The 27,260-nt window shown below is 39.3% G+C and overlaps 4 protein-coding genes across 4 annotated transcripts in view; all 4 read right to left on the minus strand.

Moving 5' to 3' along the window:
* LOC144650725 (uncharacterized) overlaps positions 1-27,260 on the minus strand; it is a 137,693-nt gene that overhangs the window by 62,090 nt on the left and 48,343 nt on the right.
* The window catches only part of LOC144650764 (uncharacterized), a 68,965-nt gene that overhangs the window by 34,354 nt on the left and 7,351 nt on the right, over positions 1-27,260 (minus strand). The window lies entirely within an intron of this gene.
* LOC144647999 (uncharacterized) lies at positions 53-12,769 on the minus strand. The gene is made up of 7 exons (XM_078507655.1): positions 12,613-12,769; positions 8,898-9,473; positions 7,777-7,815; positions 7,552-7,593; positions 1,400-1,975; positions 284-322; positions 53-105 (listed from the first exon to the last, which is right to left on the minus strand). Exons 1-7 carry the CDS (start codon positions 12,677-12,679, stop codon positions 53-55), a joined length of 1,392 nt encoding a protein of 463 aa, XP_078363781.1. The 5' UTR covers positions 12,680-12,769.
* Positions 16,763-26,346, minus strand: LOC144648000 (uncharacterized; the record flags this gene model as incomplete). Its single annotated transcript, XM_078507656.1, has 9 exons — positions 26,116-26,346; positions 25,361-25,502; positions 22,765-23,070; positions 22,091-22,246; positions 21,021-21,204; positions 19,207-19,829; positions 18,385-18,500; positions 17,165-17,536; positions 16,763-16,883 (listed from the first exon to the last, which is right to left on the minus strand). Coding segments are annotated over exons 2-9 (1,941 nt in total), but the record flags the coding sequence as incomplete, so codon positions are not given.

The raw sequence follows: 27,260 nt of genomic DNA on the forward strand, positions 1-27,260 counted from the left end.
AATTTATTTGATAAGAGATAAAATACAAAACAACATCTGAATTATTCTGATATCAATACTCACTTGGTGGTGGTGGTGGTGGTGGTGTGGTTGGAGCTTCTGTCCCTAAAATATAAGAGAATGAATGAATGAATGATATAGGTTCTTATATAGCGCATTTACAAAGCTCAACGCGCTTCACAATTAGTGTCACAATTCAGGTTTGATAGTGGAACCTTGAAAGGAAGGACAAAAAATATCGTCGTGTAAAATGAATGATTTTTTTTTTAAAAAAATAACTTACCATTCCAAATATACGTAGATTCCACTGCAGGAGAACTTGCTGTAAAAAAAGAAAGGAGAAAAAAGTTTACTTTAGCGTAGATGATTGCATCATGAATCACAGGCAGACCAAGCTATGACCTCGTTAATAATTTGTCGCGGTCGTTCTCGGTTTGACTCAAACGATCGAAAAAATGCCCCATAAATTGCTGAATCTGAGATCTTTTGTTCCTAAATTACAATAAACTGTAAACCACATAAATAAAGATCACTTACCTAAGTGTTGATTGTGTGTTACTGTGAGATTTGGTGGGGTTTTGACACGACAGTAAATTCCACACTTGCTGCTGACGCCCTCTACTAAAATACCAGAGAATTCTCTGGTATTAGTAGGGGGCGTCAGCGACAAGTGAAGAATTAATCGTGCCAAAACCCCACCAAATCTCAAAATAACACACAATCAACATTAGGTGTTCTTTATTTATCTGGCCTAAAATATATTGTGATTTAGGAACAAAAGATCTCAAATTTAGCAATTTACGAGGCATTTTTGGATCGTTTGAGTCAAACCGAGAACGACCGTTGCAAATTATTAACGAGGCCAGCGCTTGTTCTGCAGGTTAATTCCATTGAAATTTGTTCTGTTTCGACGTACATATATTTTATTAGACGTATTAGTGTGTAGTATCGTTGTATTTTGTTACGAGTCTTGCAGTATTTTGACGAGCTTTTAGGGCGATTCAAATTAAAATGACGAGTAAAAATGTTCAGCGATACAACGCACTAAAATGTTTAACAAGTTATATCCAACGTTTTCTTTTTCCAAATCGCTGCGTATTCACCATTTTTGAATCATTTAAATACGCGCAGTCAAGATGAATTCGAAACCTCTCAACCCGGTCATGTGGAATTCAAATATTGTGAGACATTTGTACTCGTTTTGCCTACACGTAGCGGAGTTGGATAATAATGTTTCCTATCAAAATAATACGGGGGTCTTAAAATGATACTTGGATATGTGCATGCAAAAATGTCTTTAACTCTCGTATAAGATGTAATTTATCCAGTTCCAAAAGAGTCACAGGACCGCTTCTACGGATTGTAGAGCTTGTATTTACGGTTAAGAGTTAATACTCACTCCTTGTCGCAGCAACGTTATAGCAAGTGACACTGGATGATGACTTGTATCCACTACTTGTTTGACAAGTAGACGACGACACTCCTAACTCGGCGGACGTAGTATTGAAGCAAGTCACTGATGATGACCAGTTTACAATACTCGTTTGACAAGAAGACAAAGGCAGTGCTAAACTGATTGACGTGGTATTGAAACAAGTGACCCATGATGTTGACCAGTATACATTAGTTGTTCGGCAAGTAGACAAAGGTTCTCCCGGACCGACTGACGAACTCATGTTTGAGAACTGCCATGTGCTCGGATGAGGAGTTGGAGTGACACTCGAGTTCACTGAAGACGCTTCTAAACTGACTGGCCCAGTCGTTTTTATGAATGACCACAAGCTTTGGTTTGGAGATGGCACGGCAATCGAATTTACTGAAGTATAACTATTTGCCGCAGCCAGTTTTGAGGTCTTCCACGAGCTCTGATGAGCGGTTGGCGTCACACTTGTGTTTAATGAAGTAGATGCGTTTGGTATCAAGGTTGAGGTAGGAGTCGTTGCCAGGACATACTGAGTTGTGTTCTGCGCACCCACTGGAGAAGAAACCATAAATAACCAATTTATTTCCCGATTTAGACCTCGGTTCAATTACTGTGGTTCTAACTTTTATGCCTGCTTTTCTTTTAAAATGTGTTTACCTGAAATGTTGGATTTCTAAAGGCCGATTTACACGGTACGATTTTGTCGCATGGTTCATCTTTTTTTCACGTTCCTCAGCTAAGGTTAATCACGACATCGACATCTTTTCTTTTACTTTCAAATACCGTGAATATTTCTAGTTATCTTAGGGAATGGCCTGCAAGGGATGTAATAACGGCTGTCTTAGCTGAAAACGTCTTTTTCACTCTTGATAATCATTAGAAATACGATTTCACTTTTCTGTACCGTGATAACTCCACCAAAGATACTTTTAGGGATAACGCTGGTGATAATTTTCGGGATAAGGGATAACTGTGCTTCGAATTAAAGGGATAAGGGATAACTGAACCCCCCCCCCCCCCCTAACAGGGCCTCATTGAGATTTGGTCTGAATCTGAATTAGCAAAGGAGTACCCTGACGATGAAAATTCTGTTACACTTTTATCTCGTATCGGTGAGGTAAGTACAATCTAATGCGGTCCCTCTCCAGGAAAAGCGCCTCCTACTAAACTCTGTTTTTCCGCAGCTCCCAGGTTGCGGAATTTGTGACTGTTCACGCCGACGGCGAGTTCTGGGATGTCAGACCTGATAGTAAGTGTTTGCAATTGGTTCATCTACATTTCTTGTTCTGATCCGAAACAAATTGCAGTTGCTAGCACCCTTTAGGGCGCATTCTTTTTGGGACTATTCCGGAATAGGAATACTCGGAATAGACGGTGATATAAATAGATAGATAGGAACTTTATTAACGTGTCAGAATAACCACTAAGATCGTGTTCTTTTGGGACCTACCGGTATTATTTTTTCGGAATGAACGGATTACTATTCCGGAATTACTAATTCAGAATGAACGAAATACGTTTTTCACGGAATAAGCAGTATTTGCGTTCTTTTGGGATATATGATAGTTTTGGCGGGAATTTAACAGCGGACAAACGCAAAAATGACGTCACCTCTGGTTTTCGGAGCCTCGAACTTTTCTTAGAATTTGGCTTGAAAGTGTGCAAACTTTTGTAAGAAATTGTCAAAGAAATAGTACGGTGAAAGAAACTTTCAAGCTGGGAAACTCAGTGGAGAACAATTATCAAATTTCCCATCCATAAGCTGCGTATAAACCTTAACTTTCCAGGGACGGCGTTAACTTTTGGCTTAAAGCGAAAGCTTTCGGAAAATTTAAGACTTTGTATGGAGAATTTTGGCGGGAATTGCGCACGCGTGCAGCGTTTGACCGCTCTGTGGGTGGGAATCTAGGAGATCATACGCTGTCGGCCGCGGTCGTTAGCAACTCGCGCGTGCGCATATAGAATAGTTCTCAGGGCACCTTGGCCACCAGGATTCCGTTTTCAGAGTATGTGTTCTTTTGGGAATTTTTATTCCGTTTATTCTTTTTTTTTTAAACCGGAATTGAATAGCTCAAATAGTCCCAAAATTATGCGCCCTTGGTTGCAGACTAGGACCTATGACGTCCTATGTTAGTGTAAGTCCTTCCTGTTGATTCAAGCTAAGTAGTGTCCTACTGCTTGCACGTACGCACCTTCTGCTTGCACGTGCGCAAAGAAAACAAGAGAATTCTAAAACAGGTTGTGGACGTTGTAATGCGTTTCGGTTTTGTTATCAAAAGGAAGTCACGGCAAGCATAACTTTCCCTGGGGAAAAAACGGAGAAAAGAAACACACAAAGTGCAGATCCCATGCTGTTGTCGCGAGACAGTTTCCTATTAGTCTGACCTTATGAAACCTGGCTCTGACCGAAGAAGAGCTTGTTCGTTTACTTTTTGTTAGCGTTTACAGACAGCTCTTATTTATTGTTTTATAGCTGTCAGTTTTATCTTTTTCTTTTGTAGGCAAATAATTATTGATATGTTTAATAACGTCTGAAAGCAAATGACGCCGAAACACTTTTGCTTTCTGCGAAAACGACCTTTGCCCTAAGCTACTTACGTCTGTTCAATTTTCGGATTTCTCTGAATTTTGCGAGCGCTTATGCTTCAATCCTTTGGGGATTCCAAGTGTTCTATTTTAATATCAAAAAATTATTTGCATGCGATGTCCAAGTTGTCCGTTTTGTTCTGAAGATATGATAAATTGCGTCTTATTGACTTATTTCAACTAGTGTTTTTTATTTCAACAACAAGGAAACGTTTGCGTACGTTGAACAATTGATATTATGGCGCAAGGAGAGACTGCTTTTTTTTTCTAATTGCCTAGCCTAAAAAACAACCAATTCCATTGTACCTTGGACTGACTCTTCATTATCTAAATTTCATCTAAATTTCTTAGAGTATTCCGGATATAATATGCACTGGTGTGATAAATATGATTGTGAATCATAAATCCATTAACTCATGTTTCCTCAGTGAACGAATAAAAACTGAGTACAAGTGTCTCTAGGTAGAGTTGTGGCAAAACAAGGAAAAATATTGACACAGGAGAATGGAATATTAAACAGATAGCTACGATCAACCTTTCGCAGCCTTCTCGTGATTCAAATTTTAAAATTTTGTTGTTTGGAAAGAACAGAACGATACAAACTACCAGATATGGTTGTTTCGCACTTTTTACAGTTGTATGTTACGAAGGTTTGCATGGCACATGAGGTATTTGCATGATTAAGTAAACAAGAGCTCCCTTCGCGTTGCGGAAGTTTTAGCTGTTCGCATGCGTCTCAAACGACTCGTAGGCGCAATAGCTAGTAATTGGTCCGGCTTTTTTGTGCAGCGTTCCTCCCTGATACTTTAATAAAGTAATTCATTCGTACAGTTGTTAGTATTCTTATTATTGTTAGTATTGTTCCACAACTCCTTTGCTAGAATGTCTGCTTCTACGCGGATCATCATTAACCGAAATTTTCCCGGAGTTTTTTGCCCAGTTACCTTTTCTTCAATACGAGTGTCATTGCTCAAAAAAGGAAGAAGTAATTAACTTACCCTGGCAGAAAACGGAGAATAGAAACACAAGGCAAACTGCAGTTTTCATGCTTTTTTCGTGTGACATGACTGTGGCGTGATCACGTTTATCAGATTCAAATCAGTTAGTACCAGTTTGACCTTTTGTACACTGGCCTGAACACAGAAGATGCCGATTCGCTAACTTCAAGTGTCACCTATTTTTAGGGTGGGAATAGTCTGCATCTCCAGCCACAGTTGTGGCAAAATAAGAAAAATATTGACACTGGAGAATGAAATGTTCAACAGATAGCACACAATGATATCATTAGTTGCAGCGTTCTATTCCAATCTATTTCTGTTGTTTAGAAACAACAGGAGATACCAAATGCGATTGTAATGCACTTTTTTCAAGTTGCTTAAATCCGTGAGTTGTAAAGATTTGGCACGGAATTAAAGTTAATGCAATTAATTAAAATGGCTTAAAAACAAGAGCTCTTTGGCCCGGCTCTTTGGTTGCGGAAGTTGTGGCAATTAGAGCACGTCTCAAGTGTCAGACGCGATAGCGAGCATTTGGTCACTATGTTTTTTGTTGTGTCCAAACAAAGAGCAGTTTCTGGTGGCAGTTTGTTACACAAATCATTTTTATGGTCAAGGAATGTCTGTGTTTAGGTCATATGCTATCTTGTTTATTGAAAGAAGGGGTTGAGCCCTGCTACGACAATAGGTTTCTAGGTTGCATTCCCGGGGTTGCATTGCCCACAAGCGATAAAACAGCAAAGTAGACTGTGATGAAATTTCGTTTGACAATATCAAAAGGAAGACAGACGTGACTAACCTTGGAAAAACAAAACGGAAAATAAGAACACAGTGCAAACTGCAGCTCTCGTGATGTTGTCAATAACAATAATAATATATAATAATAATATGATAACTTTATTTATCAACGGTAAAAAGTTTAAAGCTACAAAGCTTGCGGGAACGTGTATCCTAAAAATGCTACAAAATTACATAATTCACTTCTTACTACTTGGGCATTGCTGTGGTCTTCCGTTTGACAGTTTCAAATCAGTCTGACCTTTTGCCTACAGGCCACCAAGATAGCAGAATGATTCGTTAACTTTTTAAAACTTGTGCTAATAACATCTGAAAGCAGCTGAAAGAAGCAGAAACACTTTTGCTTTGTACATACGAAAACGACCTTTGCTCTAAGCTTTCCTTAGCCCTGATCACTCTTTTATTTTAAAGCGCTTGCATTGCTTCAATCATTCATATCCATGTAATTTAAAACGATTCAGTAAGTTATTCGCCATCATTCGTTGCATTCGACACTTAATGTATTTGATATATTATCGTCTGGAACTTAAAAATGTCGAATGCCTATCGTCAACCGTTTTATGTGATCCGATTATGTTTTATTTCCCTCACATTTACTGTTGATATACCTGAAGGGTTCAATCTGCAGGGTGCGGGCAGGATAAGGCATTTGAAACATCTACCATAATCATGAACGCATCTAGAATAATTATGAACGGACTATTTTCTTGAAAGTTCACAACTGGTAGCCTGAGTAATGACGAGGCGAGAGTTTTAGCCGCGCACGAGAGCAAGGAGATGTACCAGACGAAGAGCAAAGAACTCTTCTGCCTTTTTGCGTGTCTTTGCCCATGCGCGTTTTCTCTCTCCAGTCTTGCATTCATGAGCGCCTGCTACACCTCGTGGAGTTAAGGAGACATTACATGTAAATCACTTCTGGGTAATAACGTCACTAACTACCAGAAAGTTTACAAAAGCAAGTTATTTTAGCGGAGCTCTACAGCGGCCCGAAGGGCCGCAGAGCAGAGCCCCATACGCATGAAAGAAGGAACACTATCGAAATGAGTTTTCATGGTCAACATGGATAGCGGCATGGTTCGCGGGCGCGTACGTCGTACGTACGGAGTCGCGCAACATGGCCGCCATAGTTTGATGGTAGAAATAGTGAAGCAAGAAGGCCGTATAAATTTAAAGAGGTTTGAAAAGAAAAACAGGAAGCAATGAAACAAAATGTGGCTGAAAATTACGTGTAGAAAAAAATCCAATTGATTTCTCTTGCATTGGTTTTCCACGAATACTTATATGTTAGTAGTGTTCGATAAAACCATTTTTAAGTCCATATTGCCATTTTACCATTCTATTTTGTATATTTCACAAGTTATTATTAATGATCCGTTTTGAATGTTCGAGCCAATTCAAATGCTCCTTCTCATTGTAGACCAGTTTGGCTATGTAAAATGTTCTTCTTTTTGAATGAATGAATGAATGAATGAATGAATGAAGGAAGGAAGGTAGGAAGGAAGGAAGGAATGAATGGATATTAGTGTGTCAAAACCACATAGCTAGGAAAGATTCCCTTACTAATTTGGGGACACAAAAATAAAATAAAAAAAATAAAAAAAATTGACAATCAGAAGATTAAATCTATGCAAAATGTCAAAAATATATAAAATCTTCTACTAATCAAACTAATCTAAAAATTTAATTAATTTATTTGATAAGAGATAAAATACAAAACAACATCTGAATTATTCTGATATCAATACTCACTTGTTGGTGGTGGTGGTGGTGGTGTGGTTGGAGCTTCTGTCCCTAAAATATAAGAGAATGAATGAATGAATGAATGATATAGGTTCTTATATAGCGCATTTACAAAGCTCAACGCGCTTCACAATTAGTGTCACAATTCAGGTTTGATAGTGGAACCTTGAAAGGAAGGACAAAAAATATCGCCGTGTAAAATGAATGATTTTTTTTAAAAAAAAAATAACTTACCATTCCAAATATACGTAGATTCCACTGCAGGAGAACTTGCTATAAAAAAAGAAAGGAGAAAAAAGTTCACTTTAGCGTAGATGATTGCATCATGAATCACAGGCAGACCAAGCTATGACCTCGTTAATAATTTGTCGCGGTCGTTCTCGGTTTGACTCAAACGATCGAAAAAATGCCCCATAAATTGCTGAATCTGAGATCTTTTGTTCCTAAATTACAATAAACTGTAAACCACATAAATAAAGATCACTTACCTAAGTGTTGATTGTGTGTTACTGTGAGATTTGGTGGGGTTTTGACACGACAGTAAATTCCACACTTGCTGCTGACGCCCTCTACTAAAATACCAGAGAATTCTCTGGTATTAGTAGGGGGCGTCAGCGACAAGTGAAGAATTAATCGTGCCAAAACCCCACCAAATCTCAAAATAACACACAATCAACATTAGGTGTTCTTTATTTATCTGGCCTAAAATATATTGTGATTTAGGAACAAAAGATCTCAAATTTAGCAATTTACGAGGCATTTTTGGATCGTTTGAGTCAAACCGAGAACGACCGTTGCAAATTATTAACGAGGCCAGCGCTTGTTCTGCAGGTTAATTCCATTGAAATTTGTTCTGTTTCGACGTACATATATTTTATTAGACATATTAGTGTGTAGTATCGTTGTATTTTGTTACGAGTCTTGCAGTATTTTGACGAGCTTTTAGGGCGATTCAAATTAAAATGACGAATAAAAATGTTCAGCGATACAACGCACTAAAATGTTTAACAAGTTATATCCAACGTTTTCTTTTTCCAAATCGCTGCGTATTCACCATTTTTGAATCATTTATATACGCGCAGTCAAGATGAATACGAAACCTCTCAACCCGGTCATGTGGAATTCAAATATTGTGAGACATTTGTACTCGTTTCGCCTACACGTAGCGGAGTTGGATAATAATGTTTCCTATAAAAATAATACGGGGGTCTTAAAATGATACTTGGATATGAAATGTGCATGCAAAAATGTCTTTAACTCTCGTATAAGATGTAATTTATCCAGTTCCAAAAGAGTCACAGGACCGCTTCTACGGATTGTAGAGCTTGTATTTACGGTTAAGAGTTAATACTCACTCCTTGTCGCAGCAACGTTATAGCAAGTGACACTGGATGATGACTTGTATCCACCACTTGTTTGACAAGTAGACGACGACACTCCTAACTCGGCGGACGTAGTATTGAAGCAAGTCACTGATGATGACCAGTTTACAATACTCGTTTTACAAGAAGACAAAGGCAGTGCTAAACTGATTGACGTGGTATTGAAACAAGTGACCCATGATGTTGACCAGTATACATTAGTTGTTCGGCAAGTAGACAAAGGTTCTCCCGGACCGACTGACGAACTCATGTCTGAGAACTGCCATGTGCTCGGATGAGGAGTTGGAGTGACACTCGAGTTCACTGAAGACGCTTCTAAACTGACTGGCCCAGTCGTTTTTATGAATGACCACAAGCTTTGGTTTGGAGATGGCACGGCAATCGAATTTACTGAAGTAGAACTATTTGCCGCAGCCAGTTTTGAGGTCTTCCACGAGCTCTGATGAGCGGTTGGCGTCACACTTGTGTTTAATGAAGTAGACGCGTTTGGTATCAAGGTTGAGGTAGGAGTCGTTGCCAGGACATACTGAGTTGTGTTCTGCGCACCCACTGGAGAAGAAACCATAAATAACCAATTTATTTCCCGATTTAGACCTCGGTTCAATTACTGTGGTTCTAACTTTTATGCCTGCTTTTCTTTTAAAATGTGTTTACCTGAAATGTTGGATTTCTAAAGGCCGATTTACACGGTACGATTTTGTCGCATGGTTCATCTTTTTTTCACGTTCCTCAGCTAAGGTTAACCACGACATCGACATCTTTTCTTTTACTTTCAAATACCGTGAATATTTCTAGTTATCTTAGGGAATGGCCTGCAAGGGATGTAATAACGGCTGTCTTAGCTGAAAACGTCTTTTTCACTCTTGATAATCATTAGAAATACGATTTCACTTTTCTGTACCGTGATAACTCCACCAAAGATACTTTTAGGGATAACGCTGGTGATAATTTTCGGGATAAGGGATAACTGTGCTTCGAATTAAAGGGATAAGGGATAACTGAACCCCCCCCCCCCCCCCCTAACAGGGCCTCATTGAGATTTGGTCTGAATCTGAATTAGCAAAGGAGTACCCTGACGATGAAAATTCTGTTACACTTTTATCTCGTATCGGTGAGGTAAGTACAATCTAATGCGGTCCCTCTCCAGGAAAAGCGCCTCCTACTAAACTCTGTTTTTCCGCAGCTCCCAGGTTGCGGAATTTGTGACTGTTCACGCCGACGGCGAGTTCTGGGATGTCAGACCTGATAGTAAGTGTTTGCAATTGGTTCATCTACATTTCTTGTTCTGATCCGAAACAAATTGCAGTTGCTAGCACCCTTTAGGGTGCATTCTTTTTGGGACTATTCCGGAATAGGAATACTCGGAATAGACGGTGATATAAATAGATAGATAGGAACTTTATTAACGTGTCAAAATAACCACTAAGATCGTGTTTTTTGGGACCTACCGGTATTACGTTTTCGGAATGAACGGATTACTATTCCGGATTTACTAATTCAGAATGAACGAAATACGTTTTTCACGGAATAAGCAGTATTTGCGTTCTTTTGGGATATATGATAGTTTTGGCGGGAATTTCACAGCGGACAAACGCAAAAATGACGTCACCTCTGGTTTTCGGAGACTCGAACTTTTCTTAGAATTTGGCTTGAAAGTGTGCAAACTTTTGTAAGAAATTGTCAAAGAAATAGTACGGTGAAAGAAACTTTCAAGCTGGGAAACTCAGTGGAGAACAATTATCAAATTTTTCCCATCCATAAGCTGCGTATAAACCTTAACTTTCCAGGGACGGCGTTAACTTTTGGCTTAAAGCGAAAGCTTTCGGAAAATTTAAGACTTTGTATGGAGAATTTTGGCGGGAATTGCGCACGCGTGCAGCGTTTGACCGCTGTGTGGGCGGGAATCTAGGAGATCATACGCTGTCGGCCGCGGTCGTTAGCAACTCGCGCGTGCGCATATAGAATAGTTCTCAGGGCTCCTTGGCCACCAGTATTCCGTTTTCAGAGTATGTGAATAGCTCAAATAGTCCCAAAATTATGCGCCCTTGGTTGCAGACTAGGACCTATGACGTCCTATGTTAGCGTAAGTCCTTGCTGTTGATTCAAGCTAAGTAGTGTCCTACTGCTTGCACGTACGCACCATCTGCTTGCACGTGCGCAAAGAAAACAAGAGAATTCTAAAACAGATTGTGGACGTTGGAATACGTTTCGGTTTTATTATCAAAAGGAAGTCAAACATAACTTTCCCTGGGGAAAAAACGGAGAAAAGAAACACACAAAGTGCAGATCCCATGCTGTTGTCGCGAGACAGTTTCCTATTAGTCTGACCTTATGAAAACTGGCTCTGACCGAAGAAGAGCTTGTTCGTTTACTTTTGTTAGCGTTTACAGACAGCTCTTATTTATTGTTTTATAGCTGTCAGTTTTATCTTTTTCTTTTGTAGACAAATAATTATTGATGTGTTTAATAACGTCTGAAAGCAAATGACGCCGAAACACTTTTGCTTTCTGCGAAAACGACCTTTGCCCTAAGCTACTTACGTCTGTTCAATTTTCGGATTTCTCTGAATTTTGCGAGCGCTTATGCTTCAATCCTTTGGGGATTCCAAGTGTTCTATTTTAATATCAAAAAATTATTTGCATGCGATGTCCAAGTTGTCCGTTTTATTCTGAAGATATGATAAATTGCGTCTTATTGACTTATTTCAACTAGTGTTTTTTATTTCAACAACAAGGAAACGTTTGCGTACGTTGAACAATTGATATTATGGCGCAAGGAGAGACTGCTTTTTTTTTTCTAATTGCCTAACCTTAAAAAACAACCAATTCCATTGCACCTTGGACTGACTCTTCATTATCTAAATTTCATCTAAATTTCTTAGAGTATTCCGGATGTAATATGCACTGGTGTGATAAATATGATTGTGAATCATAAATCCATTAACTCATGTTTCCTCAGTGAACGAATAAAAACTGAGTACAAGTGTCTCGAGGTAGAGTTGTGGCAAAACAAGGAAAAATATTGACACAGGAGAATGGAATATTAAACAGATAGCTACGATCAACCTTTCGCAGCCTTCTCGTGATTCAAATTTTAAAATTTTGTTGTTTGGAAAGAACAGAACGATACAAACTACCAGATATGGTTGTTTCGCACTTTTTACAGTTGTATGTTACGAAGGTTTGCATGGCACATGAGGTATTTGCATGATTAAGTAAACAAGAGCTCCCTTCGCGTTGCGGAAGTTTTAGCTGTTCGAATGCGTCTCAAACGACTCTTAAGGTGGATTTCCACTGACGCGTAAATTTTTACGTGCGTGAAAAAAATTAGAGACAATGTATGAATGGCCTGCGTAAACGTGTACGCAAGCCGTTCATACATTGTCTCTAATTTTTTTCACGCAGGTAAAAATTTACGCGTCAGTGGAAATCCACCATTAGGCGCAATAGCTAGTAATTGGTCCGGTTTTTTTTGTGCAGCGTTCCTCCCTGATACTTTAATAAAGTAATTCATTCGTACAGTTGTTAGTATTCTTATTATTGTTAGTATTGTTCCACAACTCCTTTGCTAGAATGTCTGCTTCTACGCGGATCATCATTAACCGAAATTTTCCCGGAGTTTTTTGCCCAGTTACCTTTTCTTCAATACGGGTGTCATTGCTCAAAAAAGGAAGAAGTATTTAACTTACCCTGGCAGAAAACGGAGAATAGAAACACAAGGCAAACTGCAGTTTTCATGCTTTTTTCGTGTGACATGACTGTGGCGTGATCACGTTTATCAGATTCAAATCAGTTAGGACCAGTTTGACGTTTTGTACACTGGCCTGAACACAGAAGATGCCGATTCGCTAACTTCAAGTGTCACCTATTTTTAGGGAGGGAATAGCTTGCATCTCCAGCCACAGTTGTGGCAAAATAAGAAAAATATTGACACAGGAGAATGAAATGATTAACAGATAGCACACAATGATATCATTAGTTGCAGCGTTCTATTCCAATCTATTTCTGTTGTTTAGAAACAACAGGAGTTACCAAATGCGATTATAATGCACTTTTTTCAAGTTGCTTAAATCCGTAAGTTGTAAAGATTTAGTACGGAATCAAAGTTAATGCAATTAATTAAAATGGCTTAAAAACAAGAGCTCTTTGGCCCGGCTCTTTGGTTGCGGAAGTTGTGGCAATTAGAGCACGTCTCAAGTGTCAGACGCGCGATAGCGGCGGCATTTGGTCACTATGTTTTTTGTTGTGTCCAAACAAAGAGCAGTTTCTGGTGGCAGTTTGTTACACAAATCCTTTTTATGGTCAAGGAATGTCTGTGTTTAGGTCATATGCTATCTTGTTTATTGAAAGAAGGGGTTGAGCCCTGCTACGACAATAGGTTTCTAGGTTGCATTCCCGGGGTTGCATTGCCCACAAGCGATAAAACAACAAAGTAGACTGTGATGAAATTTCGTTTGACAATATCAAAAGGAAGACAGACGTGACTAACCTTGGAAAAACAAAACGGAAAATAAGAACACAGTGCAAACTGCAGCTCTCGTGATGTTGTCAATAACAATAATAATATATAATAATAATATGATAACTTTATTTATCAACGGTAAAAAGTTTAAAGCTACAAAGCTTGCAGGAACGTGTATCCTAAAAATGCTACACAATTACATTATTCACTTCTTACTACTTAGGCATTGCTGTGGTCTTCCGTTTGACAGTTTCAAATCAGTCTGACCTTTTGCCTACAGGCCACCAAGATAGCAAAGATTCGTTAACTTTTTAAAACTTGTGCTAATAACATCTGAAAGCAGCTGAAAGAAGCAGAAACACTTTTGCTTTGTACATACGAAAACGACCTTTGCTCTAAGCTTTTCTTAGCCCTGATCACTCTTTTATTTTAAAGCGCTTGCATTGCTTCAATCATTCATATCCATGTAATTTAAAACGATTCAGTAAGTTATTCGCCATCATTCGTTGCATTCGACACTTAATGTATTTGATATATTATCGTCTGGAACTTAAAAATGTCGAATGCCTATCGTCAACCGTTTTATGTGATCCGATTATGTTTTATTTCCCTCACATTTACTGTTGATATACCTGAAGGGTTCAATCTGCAGGGTGCGGACAGGATAAGGCATTTGAAACATCTACCATAATCATGAACGCATCTAGAATAATCATGAACGGACTATTTTCTTGAAAGTTCACAACTGGTAGCCTGAGTAATGACGAGGCGAGAGTTTTAGCCGCGCACGAGAGCAAGGAGATGTACCAGACAAAGAGCAAAGAACTCTTCTGCCTTTTTGCGTGTCTTTGCCCATGCGCGTTTTCTCTCTCCAGTCTTGCATTCATGAGCGCCTGCTACACCTCGTGGGGTTAAGGAGACATTACATGTAAATCACTTCTGGGTAATAACGTCACTAACTACCAGAAAGTTTAGAAAAGCAAGTTATTTTAGCGGAGCTCTACAGCGGCCCGAAGGGCCGCAGAGCAGAGCCCCATACGCATGAAAGAAGGAACACTATCGAAATGAGTTTTCATGGTCAACATGGATAGCGGCATGGTTCGCGGGCGCGTACGTCGTACGTACGGAGTCGCGCAACATGGCCGCCATAGTTTGATGGTAGAAATAGTGAAGCAAGAAGGCCGTATAAATTTAAAGAGGTTTGAAAAGAAAAACAGGAAGCAATGAAACAAAATGTGGCTGAAAATTACGTGTAGAAAGTAATCGACCGCCAAAAAAGTGGACATTGAGAGCCATAATCGATCAATGACTTTCGTGTCTATCTGTAAAGCCAGCATCGTACATGAAGGAGTATCGAAAGCTAAATCGGGTTGATATAATAAACAAACCATTTTATTGCTACGGGGTACAAAAAAAAAAAAAAAAAAAAAAAAAAAAACTTGACCCTCTGGAATTTGAACTCACGACCTTCCGATCCGCAGACTGGCACCTTATCGATTGAGCTAATCCGACAGACTCAGCGATTCATGTTGAATATATCCTATATCAATGTAATAGATATTGTGGAGTCTACTAAACTGCTGCGAAACTTTTACAGGATCGCAAAACTATTTTCTATTGCTAGAAAGCAGATAATTTACTGTACTCTAAAGTAATTTTTCGTGCCATGAGTAATGATTTTGCCCCGCTTTAAGATTATTATTTTTGTCGTACTGCTCACATTCGGTTTAACCGTGAGCTATTTAAATTTGTCTTGAACCTATAAACCGCCATAAACATTAGTACTTTGGCCGCTTATTCACTATAATGAAAACATTGTAAGCTCCAGTGAAAATTAAATAAATGGGGAGCTCCGCTTTTAGGCGTGCCTAAATCTATATATTATTATCAAAACAACAGTACATCAGTTCTTGTTTGTTTGGTGATAACAATTTACTGCTTGAGCAAACATTTGTTGTTTTTTGGCAATTGTGAATTGATAATAAATTATCTTTATATAACAGTATTCAATTTAAGTTAAATAATTTTAAACAGCATAAGGACAATTTTTACTATTGCATTAGCAATCACGACCCTTAATTAATTAATTAATTAATTAATTAATTAATTAATTAATTAGAATGGCATCAGTACCTTCACGTGCTCAATGTCAATATTGTGACAGAAGGCAGTGACACAGACGCTGGCCCGAATACATACAGACAACTATCTCGAAAACGAAAACACCTTCGGGAGCCGCTTCAACTGTCCGTCTTAGGGAGGTATCCGTCTTATTGGTACTTTAGTTACAGTAAAATGAGTGAAAACGGCAGGGACGATACCAACACCATATGCCGCCTTATGGAGGTGTCCGTTGACAGAGAGTTGACTGTACACCTTATTCAATGGGTGAATTCTCCTATCCTATGTTTTGTCCGAGTCTGTTCTAGGTCTGTTTCCATGTCTGTAGTCTGGCCCGGGGAGAGGCCGAGTTCGTTGCTCGGGTGCCTTTTGACGTCCTCGAGGACCCTCTTCTCGGTTTGCGCGTGATAGCATTGCACTACGCTATCACCTGCATCCAAAAAAAAAAATGGTTGACAGATAATACGAGTAAATATTTTACGAGTTGTCGCAAACAACGAGTAAAATGTACGCTGGTACTATCTGTCAAGCCGTGACTGTTTTATTTTCCCTGCGCATCAGGTTATTTTGTCCTTTTTTTGTCAAAAATATTTTTATTCTTCATCGCCCATCGCACCTCTCGTGCCGCGCGAGCACACATCAATTTGTATTCTTTTTGGTCTCAACCTGTTAAACAGGGAACTTTGCGTCTTTTTTCCCTTTATATGGTCGAATGACATCTGTTACTGTAATTTCTATGTAAGAGAGGTTCTACTATATTCTTAATCTAATCGTGAACATGAAATCGATTGCTTTGGTAGTCGGCCGACATATCACAGACAAGCTTTAGTCTTGCGCAACAAACTTTCGATTTTAACAGTTCTGATTCTTACATTGACAGTGGAAGTTTAAAGAAAACAGGGAAAAAAAGGTAAAGGTGATCAGGTAGGGACCGTCAGTATACCGGTCATTTTGTGGACGAATTACCTCGTAACGCCATGGACTACTCAAAATTTTTCGGGCAGATAAACAAGCTGAAGTATGTATCGACCTGGGGTTCTTGTAACAAAAGTTGATAGACGACTTGAAGACAAACTGATCTGACAACCTTCACTGGGCTTGGGCAAGCTAGTGCTCATGCCCTTGTCTGATTGTGACTAACTACAAGATTTTGTCAAGCGAGACATAAAATTATCAAAAATGGGAAGGAAATATTTTAATTATTTTAAGATGGTGCTGGTGCATACAGATTTCTTTTAAGTTTGATACGATGTACTATCCCAGGCGTTCCTGAAGTGCTCCAGGCTTGATAAACAATTGTAATGTTTCATAGTTATGCCTTCTTCTTCTTCATCGGAAATGGGCTTCATTGCTGGTGGTTCTGCTTTCTTTTTCAGGCTAAAAGTAAACGAAAAAGGAGGGGTTCATTAAAAAAGTGCTTGCTCCTTATGTACCCTATCTAACCTTACTCTTCTGGATTACTTCTTTATGGATCTTTTGACCAACATCACTTTTCTTCCAGTTATAAATTACATCTACAGAGTGGCACTTGATATAATTTTTTTTGTCTTCGGTTTGCGATTTTGATTCCAAATCACCAACGATACCCTCATGCTACTGTCAGTGTTTTCTACAGTTCCAAAATATGAAAAAGAATTATCAAAGGGAAAATATCTTACCACCAAAACACGATCGCGATAATTATGATGATGACGACCACTCCTATACTAACACCAATCGCAATCCACTTCCAATCTTTGCTGCTTGGCTCAACTGTTCCTGCTTTTTTTGACGTGGTTGGTGCCATGGTAGGTTCGAAGAAAGCTTCTATATCAGAGATGTTTGCTCCAATAGCTGTCTCAAGCACGGATTTGTGAGTTGTTACAATGTCACCCAGTGTGTCGCGAGGCAGGACCGAGAAATTTCCGATGAAAAGTCCAAGAGGCTGCTGCACGTAAAACGCTACCTGGAGAGAGCCCGACGCGTTGCTAGGGTAACCAGGCAGTAGTTGAACCTGGTCAGTGGTGTAGAGTTCGGAAAACGTTGAAGGTCTGATTAATGAAAAATATAGAATACAGTAATTAGATGAAACGTTTATTTTAACTAGTTTTCTTTTAACATAAAACTGGTCTTAGGGATGATGTAGCTTATAGTTTGAAACAAAGCAAACGCGCCAAAAAGTATTAGTCAAACTTGTGAACATATTTAGTTTAATTCAATTTGTGTGAAGAGTTGACGACTTTGTTGAATTCAATCTTGATTACGGTGTAGTTGCAACACCAAACGCTACACAGGTCTCACGAACGTTTTGAGGCAACTGGTATACCATTTATTTCTGGGTATGCGTTAGCAATGCCCCCCCCCCCCCCCCCCTCCTGCCAAACCGCCCACGCTATTCTATCTAAAAGGTAAGCCTCGAGCCGAGTGACCCATACTGCCGGAGCTAATCCCGGTTTCGATAGCAATAAGCGGCTAGTAATATTTCTACTCCGCCGTAAATGGGATGCTAGTCCATCGCAGGGTCATCCAGCATTATTTCGCCGGTACCCATTTATACACCTGGGTGGAGAGAGGCACTGTGAGAGTAAAGTGTCTTGCCCAAGAACACAACACAGTGACCCCAGTCAGGGCTCTTACCCGGACCGTTCGATCCGGAGTCCGGCGCGCTAACCATTAGGCCCACCATCCATCTATATAATCGGAAATTAACTGAGTGTGTTCATCGGCTCACTTAGAATTTTAAATATTAGTAAAAAATGCAGTTATTTTAATTCGCAACAACTAGCTGTAGCAACAAGCCCCTTCAATTTTATTTACATCAAGATAACTACACTATTAACTCAAGCCATGAAGCAGACTAGGTTTGATAAATGAATTAATATGTATTTACTATAATCACCTTCTTTGTCTTGCTTCTTTTAATGCGCAACGTGTTCTGTTGTCAGCGCAGTAATCCGTTGTGACAGACGCCATTTTCTCTTTGAAAGTCTTGTCGGTTTCAAAATCCCATTCAAACTGTCAAAGAATATGTTAATAGAAGCATTTGTGAGTAGAAGTTTTCTTTACAGCTTTGTGGCATCTGGCCATACGGACATTTCTCATCCACCCTTTTTCTTTATTATTACTTATTGTTAGAAGGCGGCGTGGCTTAGTGGTCAGGTAGCTGGACTTGTAACCCGGAGGTCCCGGATTCAATTCCTCCTCCCTGCCACTGAATGGATTTGTCTTCAGGGATCCCCAATTTAACTCCTCCATGCTTTCTAAATAGCCAGCTGGTCAACCTCCTGCCATTTGAGGTTTTCAACAAGTCTATCATGTTAATATTCGATTTACTATATTAAAATTTTGTTTATTTTTTTACGGTGTCCACAATTAGCACAGCAGTGCTAGATTTATTTATTTATCTTCGTTTAAAGAATTTTAACTTGAAGGAAGGATAAGTGAAGTGCTTTTGAAGTCAAATTTTAAATGTAATAAACAAGAACGGAAACTGTAGTTTCATACAAAACAAAGAGAGGATTCAGTAACGATGGCTGAATGGCAAGGAATGGAAATTGGAGCAATTTTAAAATTTTAACCCATCTTAAAAATGTTTTAGCACATGGGACTCTCGCGTTAGACTTGACGAGTCCGGCATGTTAAATCATAAAAAATAAATAAACAGCTACAGCTTTCGGCAGGCAACCAACCATCCTAGCCGTAGTTTGATTGTTGTACTTACGCTGTTTCTACGTGGAATTAAGAACTGGACAGCTTCCTCCTTTTCTTTCCTTGATGGCGCACGCGGTTCAGACGACGTTGCAGTTATCGAGGAAGTTGTCGACAAAGACAGCGTTGAACTTAAGGAAGGCGATTCACTTGGACTGACTGATGAAGATTCGCTTGAGGTCACCGACACGTTTTGGATAAGACTTGCTGTGGCACTGTGCGTTGGAGGTTCCGATTGGCTTGCAGAAAATGCTCTACTTGTACTGACAAATATGGAGACACTCTCACTGACCACTTGTGCACTTGTGGACGACGTTGTTGTCAAAGAACGAGTTGCACTTTGGGTCTGTGAGAAGAAATCGCTGTCACTGGACACTTGTGAGCTTGACGACGACGTTGTTGTTAAAGGAGGAGTTTGGCTTTGTGTTTGTGAGAAGAAATCGCTCTCAACTTGTCCACTTCCACTGTCCACTGACGAACTTGCCGACAAAGTCAGAGCTGTGGTTTGCATGGTCTGCGAGTCACTTGCCGATCCATTACCTGATTGGCTAGACATACCTGGACTGACTGTTGCAGACTCGATTAAAGACATCGTCGACATGCTTTGGCTTAGACTTGCCGTGTCACTTTGAGACGCTACAGCAGATAAAAAGACAGACTATGTGAGGTTTTGGACCGACTAACAGTAAAAGGGAGACTTCACTCTCGGAGGCACGCTTCCGTTGGCTCGTGTAATACGTCATTACTTGAATATATAAGCAAGATTCAAAACATGTAAATTAAGATATTTAATTTTTAATTTTGTATAGTACTTTCTTGACCCTTCCGATTTCTCTAAGAAATTGTCGAACTCATTTCCCCTGGAAGTTCAAAAAATCGGGAATCTACTTTAATTTCGTAGCCCACGAGAGGGTTCACAGTATCCATTCCCCATTTTAATGAAAAAGCATCGATGGAGACGGCCTCTTTTCATTATGTTTAGGGCCTGATTACATGAGCCGGAATGACTCAATTAGCCGGGCTGGCTCGGTTTGCCGAGATGACTTCTAGCCCGGTATGAGCCGATCCAGCCCGGGATGGCCTAGATTTCGCACGAACGACCGGTTAAATTTAGCACGCACGATTTTGGCGCGAAGAATGAGTAATGACCATTTTCTGGCAGTTTGGTGTTTTATTTTCTACAGTTATGTAGCTACATGAGCTGCTTTGCCTCTAAATCCTATTTAGAAACAATAATATTTATTTTTTGGAGTCGTGAGAATGCTCTAAAGCGAAATTTAAGGCTGGCCCGGTGAACGTGATTGCATGAAAAATGTTCATCCCGGCTACTGATTGGGATTCCAGTAGTCCAGTCCCTTAGTTCTCTCTTACGGGCGCCCATTATAGGGGTTGAACACAGCCGCGAGAAGAGCGTCCGGGATAAATTGCACGCGCATGCGCCAGTTTATCCCCGAAATCGGGGGAAATCATTTGGCAGCACTTTTGAAAACGCGCTCGCACAGATGACGAGTTCAACTACGCGACCGTATACTAAAGGAAGATCACCCGAATAGCTAAAAAATAGCCTGCCTAGCTTGCCAGTCGGTGTCCACTAGGAGCTAACGGCCAAAACACAAATCGCTATCCATCAACTATCCCTAGTATTTACTATTTTGTAGCTGTTTGTTGAATTGCCTTTGGATGCAATTTAGCCCAGTTTTTTCTTGCATTTTTTGCACGCTCTGGTTGCGTAGTTGAATTCGTCATTTGATCGAGCATTTTTATTCGTAGGGCTCAATGTAATGATCCAGAAAACTTTGAATTTACGTATGTTGGACTAGTACGCACGGGTAAGGCAATTTGTTCCTCTCCAGCCTGTTAAACAGACTTTATTGCCTGTTGATTCATCACACTTGTAATGGCCGCCACTGTCATCCCGACCAACACAGTAGGTATTGCAATCTGCTCCATAGTAATCTGCGTCACAGTAAACACGAACTGAAATTCTTGTGCTTGACCTCTTGCCTGTAAGCTAAAAGAAAACAAAACAGACATGTGTATCAGTTTCTATGCCAACTCTTAAAGATGATTTCCAGTCCGTACTGCGCATTCTCCGCCTGATGTTTGTGGTCTCACAAAAGAGATTTTTTGAAAAAAAAAACCGGAAAAATTTTTTTTTTTTTTTTTCTTCTTAAAAAAAAAATAGTTTTTTTTTAAAGGGAAAAAATTTTAAAAAAAAAAAAAAAAAAAAAAAAAAAACGAAATTAAGGATTATGCGGGAGTCTACAGGATTCCAATTGAATCTTCTGGTCTCCTGTACGGGTCACCAAATCTCCTGGTTATGAAGGAAAGTGCTTGATGATTTTAGTTTGGCATATCTGTACTAGCGGATGTTTATCCTAAAAAGATCCTCGTGACTTCTGTAATGTCAGATCTCTGATTTCAAAGTCATATCCAAAATAATTTATACTTAATGGCCGATTCCTTCTATGGCGCACGCCTGCGGGGAGTCCGCACGGTAGTTGTATTCATCGTTGCTAAGTCTCGCGCATGGTTTGATGAATACAACTACTAGATTCCCTGCAGGCGCGCGCCATAGAGGGAATCGCCCATAGATGGCCGAGCGGTATTCACATCCTTTAATATTTCTAAACTTGTGAAATCCCTACCCTTTTATATACCTGAAGCATGAAAAGGCCATTATAGGGATCGGGGAGTACCTATAACCCCAGCTTGCTTTCCGAACATTTGGCAAAGATGCTGCTGACCTTCGGCATGGCCTTGTTACTGATAGAAGTGCAAAAATGGCAATGGATGGGTGAGGATGTTTCTTGGAACTCAAAATGACTAAGGCATCTGAGTCAGACACAGATTTGAGACGGAAAATGGATTTACTCTGGAGCATTATATTTCCTTACCGTTATACTTTTGGCCACAGCATTCTGTAAATTCTTCTGCGCTGGGACATTAACGACATCATAATTCAGAGTATCGACATGATCATTGGCGTGCCCAGTGCCATTTATATTTCTACTATCATCATCCCAAACGTCTAAACGAATAGCAAATGCTCCCTGAAAAATAATGTTCTGTGCGTTTATACACATTACTCTTAAAATAAAAAAAAACAGATACCCCATGCAAGTTAAATCAAATCGACAGAAATTCCCAAGTAAACCTTACATCACCACAATAACTCACAAAAATAGTCTAGACAATCGTGGTTTCAAATGCCATTTTAGACATTCTCACATGTACAATATTTTTTATTACAGTGCATATAATTCATCCGGAAAGACCATTTTTAACTGATTAATAAACTTTAAATAAGAAAACAAACAATAAATAAATAAATAAATAAATAAATAAATGATGAATGCGCTTGTTGTTACCACTAGCTAGCATAAAATTCGCTTGTACCCATTTTTACACCTGGTGGATAGAAGCAATATGAGAGTTTAACTTAGTGAGAGGTAAGTGTCTTGACCAAGAACACAACGCAGTGCCCCGGTCAGGGCATTAACCCGGACAGCTCTATAAAAAATAAATGATAAATATATAATTAATATATTTCAAAATAAATTGCACTTACCGGCCACTTTCCAGAGAAATGGTATGTCAATGGGTTTTTCAGACCACTACCAACTGTTTGACCATATCCAGGAAAATTAAAACTATCATCTCCTAAAATGTACGTCTCCCATCTTGCCCAAGGTGACTGGGCATTTTGAAATGTATATGGATATTGTGTGACTAAAAGTCGAAAGAAGTTCTCACAATCACCTGGGCACCAACCAAATGCACCACAGCAGTCACAACATGATCCACCGTAATCTTTATGGCTTGGATTGTTGTAATCTATCAGCTGAATGGATAACGTTCCCTTGCTGCTTACAGGCTGCAAAAGAAAACACAGTAAGGTGAATCAATTACTAATTAATAATTTGTAGCGTGCCTTTTCCATGCAAATATGATCAAAAGCGCGTGAAATGCTATAAATATTAAAAAAATAAATGCACATTGTAATAAATAGGCCGCAAAAGAAAACAGTGTAAGGTCTGAAAGAATAGTCGGGATATAGTGCTTATACCTTATTCAATAAGAGAAACTTGGCAATGAAATCAGAACTGCATTTTACTGAAAGCGGCCAGTCAAATAAGCTGCTTAACAGTATTGATTAAACATTACCTTCACAGCGGTTAAGCGGAAAAATTGACGTAACTTCCGGGTTTCGGTGCCTCGAACCTTTAAAGAATATGACTCGGAAGTGGGCAAAACTTTTGTAGGAAAACGTTATTAAAGGGCTTAAAGAAATAGCATGGTAAAAAAACATGAAGCTGGGGAACTCAGTGGAGAACAATTATCGAATTTCCAATGCATAAGTAGCGAACAAGCCTTAACTCTCCAGTGACGACGTTATTTACTTTTGGCTTCAAAGCGAAAGATTTTAGAATTGTTAGAGGTTTGTATGGAGCAGTTTGGAGACGTTTTGGCGGTAACTGCACTCGCACGATCACAACAGATCACAATAGGACTGATTTGCAATGTTTAACAGAAATCAGTTACGTTTCTTTCAAAATTGAAAAGTAAACTCTGTCTCTCTTTCAATTAGTGACACGGAAATACATGTTTTATGTTTCAAAAATACGGGATACAATACATATATAATGGAGGCCCAAAGCCAAGATTCTTGAGTGGGGGTTAAGTTGTGTTAGAGTTTCACAGGCACACGATAATGTCAGATAACGAATGCGGCTGGAACAAGCTTCTGGGTGAGTTCAGGTATGTCCATTCTTAGGAAATTTTGATACTTTTTCATAGGTTCTTTGGGACAGCAAAATGCACTTTATCTTTTTGGGGGGTGGTGGGTGGGTATGCACCTCTTGGGGAAATGTCATGAACCAAGTTTCCTTTTTAAAATTGTATATTTATAGAACGCTACGTTTTTTTAACCTAGCCTATTCCAGGTTGATGATTAGCAAAGTGAGGTCTAGGGTAAATTATTATCAATAATTTTGTTTGTTTGATACATTTTCAGGTTTGCTGCACAATTTGTCGCGGGACAAAGAGGAGAACTAGGCATTTTCTTGTTCGAAAGTGAGGGCAAGGAATAGGTGGGTCCTTTCTTTACAAAAAATAGGGCTAGGATCAGGTTTTTTTCCTTAAATGTTTTGCATACTTTAGTCTGAAATAAGCTTTGCTTTGGTCTAATCTGCAACACATTGTTTTGCCACACTATAGCCCAAGCACAATTAGAAACGTCAGAAAGTACCAACTCTCTCATCTCACACTCTTCCACTTCGATACCGATAGCTCATTCAAGCGAGTCGAATAAATCCTATATTAATGTAATAGACATTGTGGGTTCTATTGAACCGCTGGTGTCTGCAGTTGTCACGCATGTTTTCTCATTCTTTGCTTTTGTTTTTGCATCAAAAAAATGTTTGAATCACCTGCGTCACCTGCTGTTCATATATATTCAAGGCATGAAAACCAAACGAGAAACTTGGCGAAAAAACTGTGAAAAAAAATTCATTTGTGGTCGAAGAGCTCTTTGATTCATTCCGTATTTTGATATTTTAGAACCAAGTTGTGCGGAACTCACTAATCAGGTACTGGTATGATGTCTGCGAGTTGTAGCTTATACAGAAATAAAGTTATACAGAAAGCAAGCCGCGGGTAAATAAGCAATCGCTACGGACGTGCCTTCTACCACGTTACGGTCACAGACGTGAAGTAAAAGATCTATTCATTTTGTTCGTATTACTTCACACTTTTGCGAACTAAATATCTGCAATGAAGAATTTTAAAGCAGACCCGGGAAGCAGAATACAGTTAGAGATAACCTAGAATGTGCAATGTTTATTTATATATACATTTTGATTTATCGGAGGCCTTACTATAGGGCGTCATTATTTACATTATTCTAAATAATTGTTTGGAATTATTTCGGAACTTTATTTCTTTGCATTTTCGTAACTGTAACTGTATGCAGAAGTGTATAATAAGAAGGAATTAAATAGTCACTCAAAGCAAAGCCTTCAAGATCTTTCAAGTGGTTCGTCACCACAAAATGAAGACATTACACTAAATATCAATCGCATCACAAACATTCGGTCAACAAGAACAAAAATAAAGCTTAAATCTACTGTTTATAAGCTTAATGTATAACAGAAAAGCAAACCTACCTGATAAAAGGATAAAAGAGAAGCCAAAATAGCAGCCGATGACTTCCAACTGATACATTTCATCGTTATAAAATCTGCTGGGTCAAGCGTTCCGAGCAATCTTCCCGCCACAAGAGATGCAAGCAAGCGATCCTGCGACCCGCTGAATAATAAACCAGTATTTTTATTTTAATTAAGATAGGAATCTCTTTTATTGACGATATTGGCCTAGGTATTGAATAGATTCAGTGACAACCGAAACCAATAACCGAAACCAATAACTGAGTGCAAATACATCTCTGAAATTATACAATTAATGCCACAAAATGCAAAAGCTTGAATTGGAGAGAGGTAGAATTGCAAAATAGTCTGCGTTGATGAAAAATCCCATTGTAGCTAGCATTGGTGTGATAAACATGATTGTAGAGTAACTACTTTTTTAAATCCTCTAGACTCTGCAAAAATCGCTAAACTCTATCCTTGTTCCCTCAGTGAGCGAATAAAAGCTGAGTACAAGTGTCTCTAGGTAGAGTTCTTGCAAAACAAGTGAAAATTTTGACACAGGAGAATGGAATATTTAACAGAAAGCACACGATCAACTAGTCGCAGCCTACTCGTGATTTCAAAATTGTGTTGTTTGATAACGAGATGGATCGATACAAACTACCCGATAGGTTGTGTAGCGGTCGGCACCTTTCTATGCAGAACGGGGCGCGAGAAACATTGGTACGATCCACACGTCTAACAGTTCTTAAGGCATGACAGGATTTCCTTACCACAATCTCCGGATAAGATTTTCAGACTGTGGAGAATTGTACTTGGGTACTGCTTCGGGCGAAGCTCAGTAAACAGGTAGCCAAAACAACAAAACGTGCGCTAAAAAATACCCTTACGTTGCGAAAACGTTCTCTCTCGCACGAGGCGCTTTTTTCTGCAAAGTCCCGTATAAGACGCCGGTAGAGGACGACGGGACGCGTAACACAACACTGATTGACTGAGAAGGCGTACAGGTTAGTATCGCACTATTTACAACGATATTTATTGGACGTAAGTAAAAGGTACTTGTTTTAGTATACAAGAGCTTCCGAATCGCATCTCGAACCGTGCTGTCAGACGCTATAGCGGGTATTTGTGTAACGGAAGCTACTTATAACATGTGATTGCGTGATTTACGTCGTTATTTTGTCTTTGTTTTCGAGTACATGCCTCTGTAGCCACAAACGGAAGGTGTTTTTTCATTCGGACCACGAGACCCCGGGGGGGGGGGGGGGGGACTCGCATATGAAAGTGACGGGGATGCTCGTCGTCTCGCTTAGGGGTGTAAATTTCGGACTTTTGGTCTCGCTTAGGGTGTTCCGGGAAAAAAACGCCCAAAACGCCAATATTTTTAGCCATAATGGTCTCGTTTAGGGTTACACACAAAGAAGTATACAAATATAAACTTCATTCTTAGTTTTTTGGTATCTTTTAGGGGTCAAGAAAGGCTTGAGCCACACCCAGATTGGTCTCTTTTAGGAGTTCTTTTCAAAATTTCCGACGAGCATCCCCGTCCGTTTCATATGGGAGTCCCCCCTCCGGGCACGAGACACGTTGTAGTCGCACAACATTAGAAAGAAAGATTGACTGATCGAAGGATCGTTGTAAAACCGAACATAAGAGCGGGGAAAGAGGTATCTTATCTTAATTGTTATTGTTATATCTTGGGATCGTGAAATGAATTACATAGAAAGATGATTTATTATGATCATAGAAAATTATATTGTTTAGAATTGTCATTATGCACGCCCCACGTGCTTGAGTTAAGATCTTTGCTAGTAATAACCTTTATTTCACCTATTGTATTTCAGTTTTTACGAAATTTCAAGTAAAATAAAGAAAGCAGAATTGATAGATTCTTTTTATGACACTTTTTTGACATTTT

This window comes from Oculina patagonica, chromosome 4, assembly GCF_052425735.1.
Source record: "Oculina patagonica isolate OP01 chromosome 4, crgOcupat, whole genome shotgun sequence".
In the NCBI taxonomy this organism is placed as follows: domain Eukaryota; kingdom Metazoa; phylum Cnidaria; class Anthozoa; order Scleractinia; family Oculinidae; genus Oculina; species Oculina patagonica.

What these genes read in the sequence shown, in the direction of transcription:
- LOC144647999 (XM_078507655.1), bottom strand. Translation starts at nt 12,679, where the DNA reads ATGTCACACGAAAAAAGCATGAAAACTGCAGTTTGCCTTGTGTTTCTA. An exon ending in TAACGTTGCTGCGACAAGGA is followed by an intron (nt 7,816 to 8,897) that starts GTGAGTATTAAC and finishes CTTTTTTTATAG; the next exon opens with CAAGTTCTCCTGCAGTGGAA. An exon ending in ATCTACGTATATTTGGAATG is followed by an intron (nt 106 to 283) that starts GTAAGTTATTTT and finishes CTTATATTTTAG; the next exon opens with GGACAGAAGCTCCAACCACA.